The 17,249-nt window shown below is 39.0% G+C and overlaps 1 protein-coding gene across 1 annotated transcript in view; it reads right to left on the bottom strand.

Moving 5' to 3' along the window:
- Positions 1-17,249, bottom strand: part of Nup205 (nucleoporin 205) — a 67,696-nt gene that overhangs the window by 11,911 nt on the left and 38,536 nt on the right. Inside the window, exons 24-35 of the mRNA XM_028768385.1 lie at positions 14,356-14,505; positions 13,801-13,872; positions 13,338-13,495; positions 12,734-12,814; positions 12,015-12,206; positions 10,594-10,861; positions 10,402-10,500; positions 7,531-7,679; positions 6,192-6,383; positions 5,322-5,443; positions 4,072-4,210; positions 1,652-1,778 (exon numbers count right to left, since the gene is read on the bottom strand). Coding sequence (XP_028624218.1) covers positions 1,652-1,778; positions 4,072-4,210; positions 5,322-5,443; positions 6,192-6,383; positions 7,531-7,679; positions 10,402-10,500; positions 10,594-10,861; positions 12,015-12,206; positions 12,734-12,814; positions 13,338-13,495; positions 13,801-13,872; positions 14,356-14,505 — 1,749 coding nt within the window. The remainder of the gene's footprint in view (positions 1-1,651; positions 1,779-4,071; positions 4,211-5,321; positions 5,444-6,191; positions 6,384-7,530; positions 7,680-10,401; positions 10,501-10,593; positions 10,862-12,014; positions 12,207-12,733; positions 12,815-13,337; positions 13,496-13,800; positions 13,873-14,355; positions 14,506-17,249) is intronic.

The raw sequence follows: 17,249 nt of genomic DNA, 5'->3' as shown, positions 1-17,249 counted from the left end.
ATATATATATATATGATAAAACCTACAAAGTTTAAGAAAAACTTTTTACTTACAACCAAAAAAGTTAAAACTTTCTAAAATCAGAAATTAAATAGTTCATAATAAGTAATGATAGCTTAGATTCATAAAATGAATGAACTTTTTTAACCCTTCTACCCCTAACAAAAAGGAGGAGGCAGAAGAGGAGGAGGAGGAGCTAACTTTTATGCCATAAGCACTGAGGAGCAGAGATGACAGAGAGAAAGGCAGTAAGCTGCAAGATTAAGCACCATGACTAAGCTCACGACTCATCTACCCCCCCCCCCTCCGCCCTGAAACAGCATGAGAAAAGAGGATACGCTCACAGGACCCTTGCAGACCTAATCCATGAGAACCATACTGAGGAGTTAAGGCTTAGGAAAAACCAGGAGGAAGGACTGCACTGCACTATGTGACAGGAGAGGCAAGAAGGGTGGAATGTTTTAGTCACTCTGTGGGGCCTGGACTAATTTGGAAATCTTAACATTCCATGGGCTGAGAAGAAAGACACTCCCCTCCCCTCAAGTCTCCTTGGAACAAGGGTCCAAGTTCTCTGATAGGAACTGCACCCAACTTTTATCAACTCTTCAACCAGAGGGCTCAGATACAGAGACATCTTCAAGGAGGCAAAGTGTTGGGAGACAGTAGACCAGGGTTGCCTCGTAGGATCAGAGGTACTGTAGATAAGGCTACAGATCAGAAGCCACATTCTGTGACCTGTGACCACTGTGTGCTTCAGTTCCCTCCCCTGTAAATGTGAACTCTAACAGCTAGACCTCATGATGCTGGAGGAGGGGGAACAGTGCCTGGTGTATGAACATGCATTACCACTGGGACTGCATGTGCTGAGAAGAAAGTCAGTAGGCTGTGCTATCCTTTAGCATCAATGGCAGCCAAGACAACCTTAAACATGAGGTAGCCCGTGAATACACATTTTCTCTTAAAGAAGAGACCTGCAGTGCAAATTTAAAATGCCAAAAGATAAACCAAAAGAAAACTTATGCAGGCCAGGGAGGAAGACCTGCAGACTGAATAGGAATATTACAAAATGACTTGCAGGTGGAGCAGGAATTACCAAAGGACTTGTTGCCCCAGGTCTCACATCTAGGTGCTGACTTTAGAATTTATACACAGTATAAAAATTAAACTGAAGGAAAAAAGGTGGAAAAAATTCATTATTTCCTAAGCATTTCTCTTAATCATGGTGTCCTTTTAAGAACTAGTATTTCTTTACATTCTTGGAGTATTTCTAGAGTCCAGTAATTCCTCTTATTTTTTTCTTCAGTAAGCTTTTAATCTATTAAACTCGTGTGAAACTCTGCTGCACCAGCATGTTGAAAGGTAATGTTCTCATGTATCACCTCTACATGCTGCTACCCCAATACAAACAGTGCAATGTTTGAAAACGCAGTTACCACATACAGCTAATGAGAGTCTCATGTTTGTTAATTATCTCCCTGGACTTTAATTCTTGGACTATATGGTTCATAGTAATAAAAACATTATTTAAATATGGCAGCTGAATGTCACCAGTACCAATTTCGCATGCTAACTGCAAAGTAATAGAAATCTCACTCTCCTGAGCCAGTGTCAGTTCATAAAGAATTAATTGCATCCAAAACAATCAACTCACCAGGAAGCGCTGCTTTACTTATGATTCCTGTCAGTAGAGCTAATTCCTGCAGAGAGCCAGCGCTAACATCCTGACAGCGCAGAATTGCTTGGATGGTATCGGAATGTGAAACGAGAAACTGTAGCACCTTAACAGTCCCAGAGACCGAGGGAGAAGAGAGGAGCTTGCATTAGACATGTATAATTAATTCATCTTTTTAGTACAAAACTGCATGCAATGAAGAACAGGAGAAGGGGCAGCTTTCTGAACGTGCAGCTCATGTCCTCTCAAAGCAGAAGTGTGACCCCACATCAGCACAGAGCTAAACTCCTTCAAAGTCTGCTTCTGAAAACAGCAGAGTTGTATGTAGGACACCATGCCTGGGAAACTCTGTGTGAACACACCTCGGTTACTTCTTTTACTATTTATTTAAGAAGAATCAAGAGAATCTCCTTTGAATGGGTATAATGATAAGTCTGACTTGCGGGCAAAGTTCAATCACATAAAAACTCTGGTATGGTAAGAATAACAGAGACAGACATTCTTCCCTCCAAACTTCTTTCTGCCATTGGTGTTCTACGGAGCACCACCACCACCAGGGGGCGCTCCTCAGCACTCTCATGCAGGAACATCCTTACTAGGCTTGCAGCACCATGAGAGCACACAGGCTAAGGCAAACAAGCATCACAGACTGCTAGGGAACTTCACTCTATTTCTGTAAAGTATCTTCATTAACATGCATTAAATATACATAATAATGGATCTTATTATGACACTGCACATATATGCTGATTTTATTTTTTAGTACAGGTCCCCGTTTATAGTCTATTATCACTAGCTATGAAACTTTTTACCTCTCTTTTGGTGTTGGGTTGGGATCAAACCCATGCTAAAGAAAGCACTCTGCTACTAAGCCCAAGCCTCAGCCCAATTCTCTTTTAAAGAAACTCTTCCAGTGAATCTAACACAGCAATCAGAAAACTGATGATAGCTAACCAATGCACAGACATGACAGAGTGCTTGTATAGCATTGCTGAGGCACTAAATTCCATTCCCAGCACTGGTGGGGTAGTGGAGGTGTAGGAGTGTGTGTGTGCACGCTTAAGAGTGGGGTGGGGGAGGACACTTAATTTAGTAAAGAAGACAAGGAGATTCTTGTGTTTAAAGATTCAGCTCAAAAGCCATTCTGAGTATAAAAGAGGGTATCCCTTAGGCTACTGCAGTGTAAATAAGGCACTACTTTAGAAGCCACAGCTTTGTAGCTCAAAGTCATGTAGGAAAAACAGACAAAATGATCAGAAGCCAAAACGTCTCAGGACATACTTCCGGAGAATCACAATGGAATAAAACACTACAGGCTCATGATGGAATGAAAACAATCTCTCATGCTTAAAGAAAACATTTTTGATAGAGTATTCACTATTTAAATTGTCTCATGCTGTTAAAAAAAAAATCACATACAAATATGGTACTGTCTTTCACACTTTTTATTTTTGGAAGCAGGGTCCCATATGGTTCAAGAAAGGTCTTGAACTAGCCACATAGCCATAGCAGACCTTGATCTCTTGGTTCTTCTCCCTCTACTTCCTAAATACTTTGGATGACAGAAATGTTTAGCCACGCCTAATTTTAGGGGGTTTATTTTTTGAGACAGAGTTATACTACAAAGACTAGGCTGACCTCTGACTTCTATAGCCTCAGGCTCCCTAGTACTTGGAATTACAAGTATTTGCCACTATACTAAGCTCATCTTTTGTATTTTCTAAAGGCCTTGTGTTGGTTTGAATGAGAATGGTCCCCATAAGCTTGTATGTTTGACTACCTGGTCCCCAGTTAGTGGAACTGTTTGGAAAGGATTAAGAGGTATGACCTTATTGGAGGAGGTGTGTCACTGGAGGTGGGCTTGAAGGCTTGAAAAGACTCACACCATTCCCAGTGTGTTCTCTCTCCCTCCTGTAAGACGTGAGCTCGCAGTTATTCCTGCTGCCCCGCCTTTGCTCTGCCATCATGAACTCTAACTCCTGAAAATGCAAGCCCAATTAAACGCTTTGTTTTTTAAGTTGCCTTGACCTTGGTCACGGTGTTTGTCATAGCAATAGAAAAGTAACTAAGACAGGCCTACTGTAATCTCTCTAAATCCCTGGCTAAAATGTCTTAAATGTCAGTTTATTCTTATCAGAGTAATGGCTAGCTTTTCTACAAGAACAAATTTCAATCTCTTGCTTTTTATTTCAGGATTCTATTAAGTAGCTACAATGGTCCATTCACAGAGGAGTACAAAACTAGTCAGGGTAGTCCACAGTGCAAGGGGCTGTGCTCTGTATCCAGCTTTGTCACTGACAGCACACAGACAGGACTTCCCTTGAGCATCTATCTACAGCGTCTCTGCATCTGTAAATGCAGGTGTGCATTGTAACTTCTGTACAAAGCATCCCTCTTACCTGCCCTGCTGCCTGCAAGTGCTGGGACACACTGGACGTGAGGATGACCTGGCATAGCTGGAGAGCTGGAAGGAGAATCTGCCGGTATCGGTCCACAGGTGTTGGGATGAATACTGGTGGGTCTCTCATGCCAAACATGCTTGATTCATTTCAACCAACCAAGGGGAGAGCAACACTGTATTTATATATGGTCTTAACAATTCATTACCACGAACATGTTAAACAGTATACTTGCATTTTCATTTTCAGATAAAAGAAAATGGGTGTTTGACTCTCTCTGCATGTCTAAAACTTGTAACAAAACAATTCCTTCCCTCCTCATGAGGCAACACAGTTCAATGTTAAGCCTAAAAAGCTCAGATATCATTTTGGCAATAAACAGTAACTAAATCCACCTTAAGTATTTTTACTGCTAGGAAGACATGCTGCCTGCCTAACAAGGCCATCCTGGAGACTGAGAGGAAAATAGTAAGGCCCCATAGGAAGACTCCTGACAGACTGATTTCTTCTTGCAAACCTGACAACCCAGACTCAATCTGGATCCCACACTGGAAAGAAGCAACCCCCAAAAGTTGTTCTTTGACCTACACACATACTGCAGAACCTGCAAGCTGCACACTCAAAATAAATAAAATTAAATTTAAAAAACTAAACTGAATGTTCCATATTCAAACTGAATTGACATATGCTGAAAAACTTAAAACTTGAAAATAATTTCATTTGAAGTTTTCAAATTAGTAAGCAGTGTGTAAAACCCTAAAACCAGAAGAAAAAAATAACTGTAAAATTCGATTAGTAACAGAAATATGTAACAACAAATCAGTTCTTTTTTTCTTCTCCTTAACTTTATTATACAACCCAGGCTAGCCTTGAACTCACATCCTCTTGCTTCAGTCTCTCAGGTGCTAGGCTTACAAGTAGGTGTTCACTACCACACCTGCCAACAAGGTTTAACTTTACAATTATATTTTAAAAGACCCCTAATTAAAACAAGCATGTATGGAACTCATATAAAATAGTAAGGCTAGTAAGACTAACAGAATCCTCGCCCATTTCTCATACTGGGCTACTCTTCTGAAATGGAATTAGGACTCACCCACTTTGACCCTCTGGGCAACTTCCACTGGTTAGTAAATGACAGAGGCAGGCAATACAACCCATCCACTGGAAAAATAATCTTTGGGATTTTCATTATCCCTTACCAATCCTTTGCTAGGAGCTTAAATAAACTGGTTCATATGGACACTTACCCATGAGAGTCCATTTCTGGGCGCATATCATAGACTTGGCACTGGGCCAGCCTCACAATCACCCCTGATCTTAGGAGTTCTAATGAACCTTGCTGTGACTTAGCCACTCTTGTGAGAAATGCCTACAAAGTTACAGAAGGGAAAGTATCAGTGGTGAAATCATGTCCAAGAGCCTCATAAGGAAACAAGACACTCTTGGTTCATTCCTTATTAATCACTAGTGAGGGGAAATCCTGAGCTAGCTACAAGGACACAGGGTACCTCCTTTCTCATAAAATTTTTTATGAGAACTTGGGGCGGGGGGCGTGCAGAGTGCAATGTACCTGAATATTGTACATTATTATTACTGTGAATTATTCGATTTAAATATAGTTTCTGTCAACAGGTCAGGTGGGTTTGCTGTGCTCATTTCTAGTGTATATTAGGTATTTAGAAAATACATATGAATAAATGGATGAAGAGTCTGAGACTTCCGCTAATGTGACATTAGGTAAGGAACTTAACATGGAGAGACTGCAGCACATCTGGAGGGAAGGAAATGACAGCGTCAACAGTGTCTCAGGCACTGCTCTCTTCCTGTGAACACTGGTGCCATGCCAACTCAGCAGCATGCTTAGTCAGCAAGCTGGCAGCAGGACACTGCCCTCTAACCTTCTCAGGATCATCGCAGCCCATTCTCACACTAAAAGATGCATTGCTAGCACAAATTCCCCAAATGTAAAACTTAACATAATGGCAGCTTATAGAACAGAAAGATTCAGGGAGCACCAGAGGCCTAGCTAGCAGTAAGCACAGCTGCTTTCCAATGCACATCTGCAGGACCAACGCAGGCCCGCTGACCTATGCAGTCCAGCGTCCATACAACCGTACCATTTTGGATTCATAAGTATAAAGGGCTTTTAACAGAGGAGGCTGTGGAGTCAGCAAGCTCTGTAGAGTACGGTCATCTTCCACTAAACTATCCACAAGGACCTTCAAATAGCCACTGTTAGAAAGGTACAAGAGCCACTGCTGCTGCTTGTCCACAGACACAATCCGATCGAGGAGAGCCAGGGCCAGCATCTACAGGAAGAAAGAATCAGAGTCAAAGCGTTAACATATGGATGGCTACCAAAACCACCAACAGCCATAGCTTTTACTTGGAGTACTTAGAATTTTTTCTTGTAAGAATGTAGATAATAAAATTTCACTGTTTTGAGGAGTTGGAAATTGTATATACCTAGAATCTCAATTTCTTGATATAAAGAAAATCTTCAGTGTCAAGTTTTAATTCTGAAGCAAAATCTACATTAAAATTAATAGCATTTATATTTTAGACAAACCCAGACACTACATGTTAGAGAAAAGAAAATTAATTTTTTTGAAAATGTACATGTGGATGCCTGTATGAAATGATACACACCATGAAGGCTAAAAAAGGTATAGCATTCCCTGGAAATTGAGTTACAAACATTGCAAGCTACCCAGTGTCTGTGCTGGGAGCTGAACCTAGGTCCACACCAAGAACAGTAAGCACTCTAAACTGCTGAGCCAACTCTACAGCTCCTATATTTTCTTTTAACTATTACTTATAATTCTAAATTTTTATGTTATTTAGAGGAATCTTAGAAAAGTATTTAAAAATATATACGTAATCTAATAAACATAGTTAAAGCCATTTTGATCTATTTTCTCCCAGGGTTTTGTTCTATGTATAAAAGTACTTTAAAAACTTAAGCATAATGAAGAGATTGCTTTCTAGTTTGCATTTTATTTCTTAATTTTCCCCATGGCCATGACATAATGGTGTGACAGGACCTTCCACAGGCATCTTCCTCCTAGCTGTGTCAACCACAATGCTTTACTGAAGACAAAGTGCAAATCCCCTCCATAAAACACCAAACAGAGGAGAACATATTCAGAAAAAAAGGAACTGCCCACCAGTGGAAAGACCAACATCTACTAAGCAGGACGTCTATTGTTTCTACCCATGTTGTCCTTCCTACAAACCTCAAATTTTATAAAGGTAATATTAAGAAGAAATTCTAAGTTAAGATGCCACACACGCACAAAAAATAAAACAGAAGCTACAAATCATAGCAGATGAGCAAACTCACTATAATATTGAAAACAACTCTCTATATACAACATGCATTTTGAAAGCTCACTCAGTATATACTTTCATAAATACACAATGTTCGGTAGCAAGTCTACACAACTAACACTTTACCCTTCCAATCTCATGGCCATCACAAGCATCTCGACAGACCACTTCCATGAGGGCAGCACCGTAACTCTCAATAATAGCCATGTTTTCTCGTTGTAATTTACTAAACACATCTTCAGGGGCAGTCAGCCGCTCCCACATCGTTTTCTTAGCTACAAGGATTAAAACAGAAAAGTTCAGTAAAATGTAGTTTAGCAATTAATTATATCTCATATCCAACAACTACAGAAATCCATTATTGTATGTACACGACAGACCAGCTCACTGAGTTCAGACAATGAATTTTAAGAGCATGTGTCACACATACACACTAATAACACAATGTATGGCTCTTTCAGAAGTTAGACTTAATCATGGACTCCAAGAGAACGGACTATTTGTATTTATCCTGCTAATCAATTTGTTCTTATACTTTATTACCATCTTTGAAACTTTGGCTAAGAAGGAAAAGATCCAATACAGACAGAAATCTCTCTCAAAACAAACAAACAAAATTAGAAAGTTTTACTCATTAGGGTTTTTAATTGAAATATTTATTAAAATTAAAAACTATCATGTATAAGGTAATTTAAATATATAATTAATAGTGTGTATGCATACATTTCACTAAGTCACACAAATCTTACAAAATTTTCATAATCAAATAAAGCAAGTTTTTAATTTAAAGCAACTTCATGATTTTCCTCTCTAATACTGTAGTAATTTCTGAACTACCAACCTATTTTTTTGACATTTTGGTTTGTTTGTTTGTTTGTATTGCTTTTTTATGATAGGGTTTCTGTGTATGACAGCCTGAATGTCCTGGAACTCACTTTGTAGACAAGTCTAGTCTCCAACTCAAAGAGATCCTCCTGCCTCAGTCTCCAGAGTGCTGAGATGAAAGGCCTGAGCCACCATGCCCAGCACTAAACTACCATTGCGAACACAACCACACACAGGCACACAACACACACTTGTGATCACACAACACAAGGTTCCAAGTTTGCAACTAGCCTGGGATATACAGATACTCAATCCTCATAGAAATAAGCTGACATCTTGGTGACTATTCTAAGTGTGTTGTAGACCTCTACCTAGTGGTTAAATAATGTTTTCCACTTTGGCTAAAATATGAAAAATATTTTTAAGAGAAAAATATGGATGTTGTTGGGAGTGAAAAGTCCCAATTGTTATCTTTAAAAAAAAAAAGGTTGATTGCTCTAAAAGCTTCTTTAAACTATTTTTTTCTTTTTCTTTTGGTTTTTCGAGACAGGGTTTCTCTGTGTAGCCCTGGATGTCCTAGAACTCACTCTGTAGACCAGGCTGGCCTTGAACTCAGAAATTCACCTGCCTCTGCTTCCCAAGTGCTGGGATTAAAGGCGTGGGCCACCACTGCCCTGCAAAACTATTTATTTTTCTTGACATTAAAAATATCTGCACACAGGGGCTGTACAGATGATGGCTCAGTGGTTAAGAGCACGGGCTGCTCTTACAGAGCACCTGGGCTGATTCCTAGCATCGACATGGCAGCTCACAACCACATGTAACTCCACTTCCAAGGGACCTGACGCTTTCTTCTGACCTGAGACACACTGTGCACAGACATGCATAAACTCCAGACACGTAGAGAAAGTATATATACACACACATAAGTGCCCCTATACTATCAAGTACCACTGTGTTGTTGCTATCTTCTAAAGTACTAGGCATAAGTGACAGCTACCACAGGATGGTATGAGAGAAACCACACTTAAAACACAAACATTCATAAAGAAGAGAGTACAGTGAAAGCCTATCATTAGACAAGGCCACTGACAAATTCTCAACATAGTTTAGTTCAAATATTAACTACTAAAAATAAAGGCAAAATAGTTTTAATAGAAAAATATTAATAATAAAAAACACTCATTATAAAGATAATTTAAACATATAGTTTGGTTAAGAAGGATCACATACAATATAGACAAAAATCTTCCTGAAAAAAAGAAAATTAGCAAGTTCCATGTGAATCTTCTAAATTCTCCATAAATACACCCAATAAAGCTACAGTAATTTTGTTTGAAACTAATTTTATGTTCAGTCCTACAGAGTAGGATTTCAAACATGTGCCACTCAGCTCAGCTCAGCATCTTAAATGTCTTCCTTCCCAATGTATATTTGTTATGCACATATGTGAGTAGGTGATCATGAGAGACTTGGATCCCCAGAGATGGAGTGAGGGGTTTAGAGACACCATGTTAGTGCTGGGATCTGAACTCCTATCCTCTGCAAATGCTCTTAACTGCTGAGCCATGTCTCAAGCTGTGCCTTCCTTTAAATGAACAAGTTCTACCTTGACTTTATCCAAAACAGCCTTCACACAGTAGAACAAAAAATACATACAACAGGTGAACATTTATACTGGTAAGAAAATTTTAGATGGCCATTCTAAAATAATCTATTAAAATAAAACTGTATACAGCTTCCCATGAGAACTCTACCACAAATCTTCTTGAAAAGTAGACATATGAGAATTTTGAAGTGATATCTGTGATAGTAAAATAGAATTTTTAAGCCTATTAATAAAGAAATTGCTTAAATGTTATAGCCCATAGAATACTAGCCATTTTATAAGACCCAGTATGCACTGTGGTTCAAGGAGAAAAGAGACGCTGTCCAACCCTACAAACAGCACACTGCAGTTCAAGTCTATAAAATCAGAATACCACCTGAGTGTCATTTCCTTACCATGTCTATGTACTAATCTCGAAACTCTCAAAAACTAAACATGCGTCCTCCACTAATGGTTATGTCAAGATGTACTAACTATAGTTGTGCTGAGTCAAAAGATGGAGAAGTGACTTCGATTTTTGAAGTTACTAACTTAAAAAAGAGTAAAAATCAATTTAACTTTACCAGCTTCTAATGTGTCTGGCTCATCTGGTCTCTGAGCAATCTGTAGGTAATAAAGCAGAGAGCCGTACAGGTGAGTCCTTACACGCTGGAAGCCACCACCTAGGAGACAGAGACATGCATGCAGTCAAGTGAAAACCTTTCATTCAAAGTCAGAACAAAGTCGTAATGCTTAGAAAATGTAGATGGAAAAACCTGTCTTCAAGATAAAGTCTAAGAGTTTCTTCAGAATGATGTGAAGCGAAGAATCCCCAATAGAAGCAAAGCCCACCGGCCGGCTGTCTGCTGCAGGAGGTGAGGCGAAAGAACTATCAAGCATGAAAGCATAATGGGTCTCTCCAAGTCCTGAGAGCAGTGGCTGCTTCTGTTCTGTGCGCACAGCCTGGCTTAGGTGAGCAGTCAGGGTGAACACAGCGCCGGCCACCACGGGCATTAGCTCCTGTGCGGCTTCATCATCCAGCACCTTCAAGTACAAAGGGAGTCAGTGAGACCAGCGTCCACCAGAACTCAGTAATTATCTCATATACAGAAAGCTTTACAACTACCCTGAGAATATAAGAACTGGGGGACAGAGATGGCACATGTCTTTGATCCCATCACTTGGGAGGCAGAGGCAGGAGGATGTCTTCGAGAAAGAGGCCAGCCTGATCTACAGAGTGAGTTTCAGGACAGCTAGGGATACACACGAAGAAACTCTGTGTCGAATCCCACCCCACCCCCTCAAAAAAATCTAAGGACTAATCCAGCACTTGGGAGGCAAAGGTAGGCAGATCGCTGTGAGCTTAAGACGTGTTTGGTCTATAGACTGAGTTCTGGAACAGCCAAAGCTACACCATGAAACCCTGTCTCAAAAAACAAACAAAATAAAGCAAAACAAATGTAAGAACTATTCGAAGGGAAAAGTAATAAACAAGCATTACTTAATTCTTATCACAGTTCCAGTCAGACAGTTTTTGCTTTGAAATACACGTCCATGGAATTCCATGAAAGCTTAATTTTTTTGTACCACTAGGATCATATTCAGTAGTTCTAGGTAAGATCTGCCTACATGTATGTGGAAATGGCACTGTCAGGAGGTGTAGCCTTGTTGAAGGAAGTGTGTCACCGTAAAGGTGGGCTTTGAGGTCCTCTGCTCAGGCTCCGCACTGTATGGAAGAGATCCTCCTCCTAGCTGCCCATGATAGTCTCCTTCTGGATGCCCTTGGATGAAGATGTAGAATTCTCAGCTCCTCCAGGACTGTGCCTGCCTTCCCTCCAAGATAATGGACTAAACCTCAGAACCTGTAAGGCAGCCCCAACTAAATGTTGTCTTTTATGAGAGTTGTCTTGGTCATGGTTATTTCCTCACAGCAAGGGAAACCCTAACTAAGACAGTCTATTTTTACAAAGCCTCCTAAATAATTCTGAAACATTCTAGCTCATAGCTCCTCCTGTACATAATAAATCTTTCTCAAGGAAAGTTTTTACATCAGTATTATAAACTCTATTTTCCTTCTAATGGAAAATGGAAAAAACAATTAGAGTAGCATATTTGCTTAAAGGCAATTGTATATACCTATATCATATACTAATACATAAAAGTCTCTAGCAATAAAGAGACTTAGGAACTAAATCACCTTATCATGCACATCTTGTAAAAGGTCACGGATAATCAGCTGTCGATCTTCTGCCTGAATGAGCTCCTGAGGACACGCTGTCAGTATAATTTCTACCAGCTGTCTCCAGGATTCTAGTGCGTGCCGCTTTGCATGAAGACACTGCAGCAGCTTGTTTCTTCCTACAACATACTGAAGAATAGTGCTGATTTCCTAAAGGAATAAATATTCAAACAGGTTAACATTCAGGGAAATAGTATACATTTTAAACAATTTCTTATTTTTAATACGTCTAGCTATTCAGAAAACACTCAAACTGCATTTATTAATTGTATTGTATAACTTTAAAAAATAGAAATATTAAAAATATGAAACCACAAAATATTCCATAAAAGTTTAATTTTATTTTAGTGTGTGTGTGTGTGTGTGTGCACGTACACAGCCCTGTCACTCACATGTGTGTATGCCCTCACATGTATATATACCACAGAAAATGTATAGGGATCAACAAACAACTTCCATGAGTCATTTCTTTCTTCCATCCTGTGAGCACTGAAGATCAAACTCAAGTTGTCAGGCTTGGCAGCAAGTGCCTTTATTTACTGAGTCATTTCACCAGCCCTCTATAAAAGCTTGAAGCTTAAGTCGTTTACTAATTACATATGCATTTACAGCTTTTTAAGGAAGCAAAATATGTAGTACAAACAAATAGCTGAAGGTGTCAAACTAACACAGCTTACCTCCATCAGCAGAGGCCTCTGCCCTATTGCTGCCATACCCTGAAGAGCATTGACTTCAGCTACAAGAACCCTATGAAGAAGCTAAATAATTAGTGAAAAAAAAGAAAAACAGTATCATCAGATGCTGGTGGAATAATACATAGCAATTACCATAACCCGCCCTAACTGGAAAAGATCCAGGTGTCTCTGCATACAATGCACCAATGGCATAGTCCAATTTGCACACAAAAACATTAGCCATCTGGCTCCTTCCAGAAAGTAGTACCTCAGGGCTGAGGGACAGTAATTTAATGCTGGGAGCCTCAATATTCTTCTCATTTTGCTGAGGCTATTATCATTCACTTGATAGAGAACTAAATAGTGAAAACTACTTTGTAGTCCTAGCTGGGTGGGAAAGTCCTAGAGGAAAGTTGAGGGAAAGCTTTTAAAAAAGGAAGGGTATTTATTGAGTTTATTTCCTCACTGTTTTGTTAGGCCAAACAGCCCAATAAACTAGTAACAGACAGCAGCAACATGTGACTATACATACACACATGCACGGTTACATTTCCTGACAGCCCCATGTCTGAACCACTTACTGTAGGCTCTTGAGAGCAGCCCTCACCTTGACATTGCAGACTGTCTGCCCCTGTAAATTCTTGTGCTCACAGTTGGCAATGACTTGCTCTATCTGAGCACGATCAAAAAAATCCAGCTGCAAAGGCTCCGGAATCTCCTGACTGAAGTCAATTGAATCAAGAATACTTAGAATTTTTCGACGCACTAGAAACAAGAAGTAAACAAACTGTACTTGAGACAGTGAAGAGAAAAACCAATCATACTTAGCTCACTAACATGCTACGCTCTGAAACCAACAACCCAGTTGAAATCTAAACATGATTATTTCTGATACGGCCACTCACTAAGATACTTTTTCCTCTGCTCTATAAACCCTTAGTTATTGATAACAAATAATCCTTTATGTATCTCTTCTATATAGGTCCAGAATCTAGAGAGAGCAGTAAATTATCCTGCAATTTTAAGCAGTGTAATATGTCTATAATATACTACAATTCCAAGGGTCTCACCTTTTGTGGCAGTGTCAAAATGAAGAAACCCAGAGACAGATCTATTTTCATCTTCCATTCCTCCTTCACCATCTGTTGGGGCACCAATAGCAGATCAGAAAAGGAAAAGTACACTTTAAAATTACATTTACTTGGAGATGGCAAATATAATATTCTATTTCTGGGTCAAAGAACCTTTTGTAAGTGGACAAAGATGCACAACTACAAGGACTTCACAATGTTCATCTACCTTTTTCCATCACAACTGGACTCACTCAGAACTCTGCAGAGGATAATTAAAATTTCACAACTAGCAAGACCCCATCATACTAAGGAGATGACTAAAAAGAAGCTTATGTTTAATTTGCATGTGTAATACCCAGTATTACAGCTTGGGTCATGATGGTTCAGTATGACAAGCTTCACTATTTTGTGTTGCAAATTTATTAGAAGGAAAATAAAATGGCATCAAAGGACAATTTTTAATTGTTTTAAGATAAATATACTAAGCTGGGAAGAAGCAGTTTTGTCTAAAGCCACACCCTAAGTATAAGACGTCCCCTCATAAGAGTTCACCTGAGTACGGCTTCACTGGCATGTCATCCAGTAAGAGATGCAGAAGCCTCTGTGTGTGTGAGCGTTGGCGATTCAGAGATGTCACTCTTAGTTCTATTGAGGCAGTCTTCATAAGCCATGACATTTGATTCAGCATGGAGATTTCATACTCTAGAATTTAAACAAATAAATTTCATCTCCCATAGTTCTAACACATACCAGAAAATTCCATAAGTCATCAGATACTTCCTCATGAAACAAAGTCAGTGATTTCTGAATCTTAGTAACATCATAACCAGAACATAAAATTATGAAAGAAAAAGGATATAAAGAAAAAAGAAATTATTCTATATCTATGAAAAATTAAGAGAACAATAAAGTTTTTATTTGTGCCAGATTTGGTACATGCCTTTAATCCCAAGCACTCAGAATACAGAGAATCTCTTGTGATTTCCAGGCTAGCCTGATCTACACAAGAAATTCCAGTCCAGCTGGGAATACATAGTGAGACATTATCTCACACAAAAAAAAAAAAGTTTATTATCAGAGTAATTTTACAAAGATTTTACAAGTCTGCCACAATTTAACATCAATGTCACTTTGTATTTTGTTTTGAAAAGTAATTCAAATATATAATAATTCATTTTTAAGTAAAAATTTTTGAGTAAAAACTATTTTTACTCAAAAAGTACATACTTAAGCCCATATTACATAATTTTATGATATGTGCTAAGATAGTTGGTAGAGCTCTTGCCTTGACATACAATTAGGGCTATAAATCACATATTTAAAACAAGTTTAAGGGGGTTGGAGAGATGGCTCCATGGTTAAGGGAACATCCCACTCTTGCAGTAGATCCTGGTTTAGTCCCCAGGACCATATGGCAGCTCACAACTGCCTACAGTGAAGTTCCATGGGATCTGTCCTCTCTTCCCAGGCTTCTGCAGCACGTGGTGCATGTAAACACAGATATACACATATATACAAGACTTAAAAATAAACCTTTCAAAAAAGGTTTTCAAACTCAGTATTATTTTAAGATAGTCTTGCAATCTAAGCAAGGCAAATCTCAAACACAGCCCTCCCTGAGCCCCCCAAGTGCTGATCACAGTTACAGGCAAGCATGACCATTCCTGGCTCAGTATTATTTTTATGTATGGTGGATCCTGTGCTTTGAAGTCTTAAATGATGACATCATAAATATTGACTAAGTAATAACACTAACAATCTCAGTCTGTACTGGTTGGTCTTTCTGCCAACTTGCCACAGGCTAGAGTTACTAAGAAATTATTTCTCAGGTGAGAAAATGCCTGTATCGTACAGGCAAGCCTGTGAGGCATACACTTAACTAGAAATTGAGGTGACAGGGCCCAGCCTATTGTGGGTGACCTGACCCCCAGACAGTGTAAGGAAGCAGGCTGAGCAGCCATGGGGAGCGAGCCACTAAGCAGCACTCCTCGAGGCTTCTACTTTGGCTCCTGCTTCCAAACACCTACCTTGAGTTTCTGTACTGACTTCTCTCAGTAATGGAGTATAACCTGAGACTAAAAAGATAAAATAAACCCTTTCCTCCCCAACATGCTTTTAGTAAAGGTATTTATCACAGCAATAGAAGCTCTAACTAAGACAGAGGCCAACCTAAGTCAGTTTTTATAAAATATAAGTCAGACTGTGACTATTCTTTTGGATTATACATGTATAAAAATTTAAAGTTTCTATAATGTTCTTAAATAAACAAAATCTCATAGCTAAAATCTCATGACAGAATTATGAAAATAAAGAAAACTGTTTTGTCAATCAGATAATCACAAGGATATTACAGTTTTTTAAAACCTAATTAGAAAGCTGACAATTACTAGTAACAGAAATCTATTAACAGTTTGTATGGACCTTGATCTCAAAATATGATGCCATAAGGTAAGTTTCAGAACTGCATTGCAGTACCTACACTGTAGGTCCAGCCACTTAGGAGGTTAAGGTGGTGGGGAACAGTCTGAGCTCACAAATTCAAGGCACCCTCAGTTTAGCTATAACATAAAGCCCAAAAGCTGTCAAAAGTTAAGCTAAGACTTTGAAAAGGTTCAGCAGATATGGGTATGTGCAGTGAGCCTGCCTAGCTCAGACTGATCCCTGGGACCCACAATCAAAGGAGAAACACTCCTAAAAGTTGTCTTTTAACTTCTACAGGAATGCTGTTGTACAAAAAGTAATAAAAAAGTCAAAAGTTCTACTATTTATGTAAGAAATTAACACAAACAAGTGTAGAAAAAGAGTTGTAAATACTTATCAAAAAAGAGAGAAAGAGAGAGAGACAGAGTGAAAAGCCAGACATGGTGTGTGCCTTTAATTCCAACACTCATGAGGCAGGTAGATCTCTGAGTCTGAAGCAAGCCTGAGCTACAAAGTGAGTCCCAGGACAGCCAAGGCTGCAAAGAGAGACCCTGTCTCAAAAAAAAAAAAAAAAAAAAAGAAACAAAACAAACAAACATAATTCTGGCCTTAGCATTTAAAAGGGGAAAAAAAAAAGAACCTTGATAAAATTTAAATTAGGCTAGAACAGTTCTTAGTCATGTCAATAAACTAGATTTATAATTTCCTCTAAAATTACTTTTCAAAGTTTTATTTTAAGGCAGCTTAATTTCAAATATATGTAAGATACAAATGTAAATGAGAAATTTCTCTAAGTAATTTTCATTCACAAGCAAGTAAGATGTCTCGGCAGATAAAAGCACTTTCAGCACAAGCCTGATGGGCCAAGTTCAATCCTTAGAACTCATGCAGAAGTAGAAAGAGAGAACAGACTCCACAGAGCTGTTCTCACCACCACATGTGCAATGTAGCATGTGCACACCTTCACACCTCTTTCTTTCTCTCTCTCTCTCTCTCTCTCTCTCTCTCTCTCTCTCTCTCTCTCT

Source organism: Grammomys surdaster, unplaced genomic scaffold (genome assembly GCF_004785775.1).
Source record: "Grammomys surdaster isolate TR1022 unplaced genomic scaffold, NIH_TR_1.0 186, whole genome shotgun sequence".
Lineage (NCBI taxonomy): Eukaryota > Metazoa > Chordata > Mammalia > Rodentia > Muridae > Grammomys > Grammomys surdaster.
Note: the sequence above shows the minus strand (reverse complement) of the source record. Positions and strands in the feature narration are given on the sequence as shown.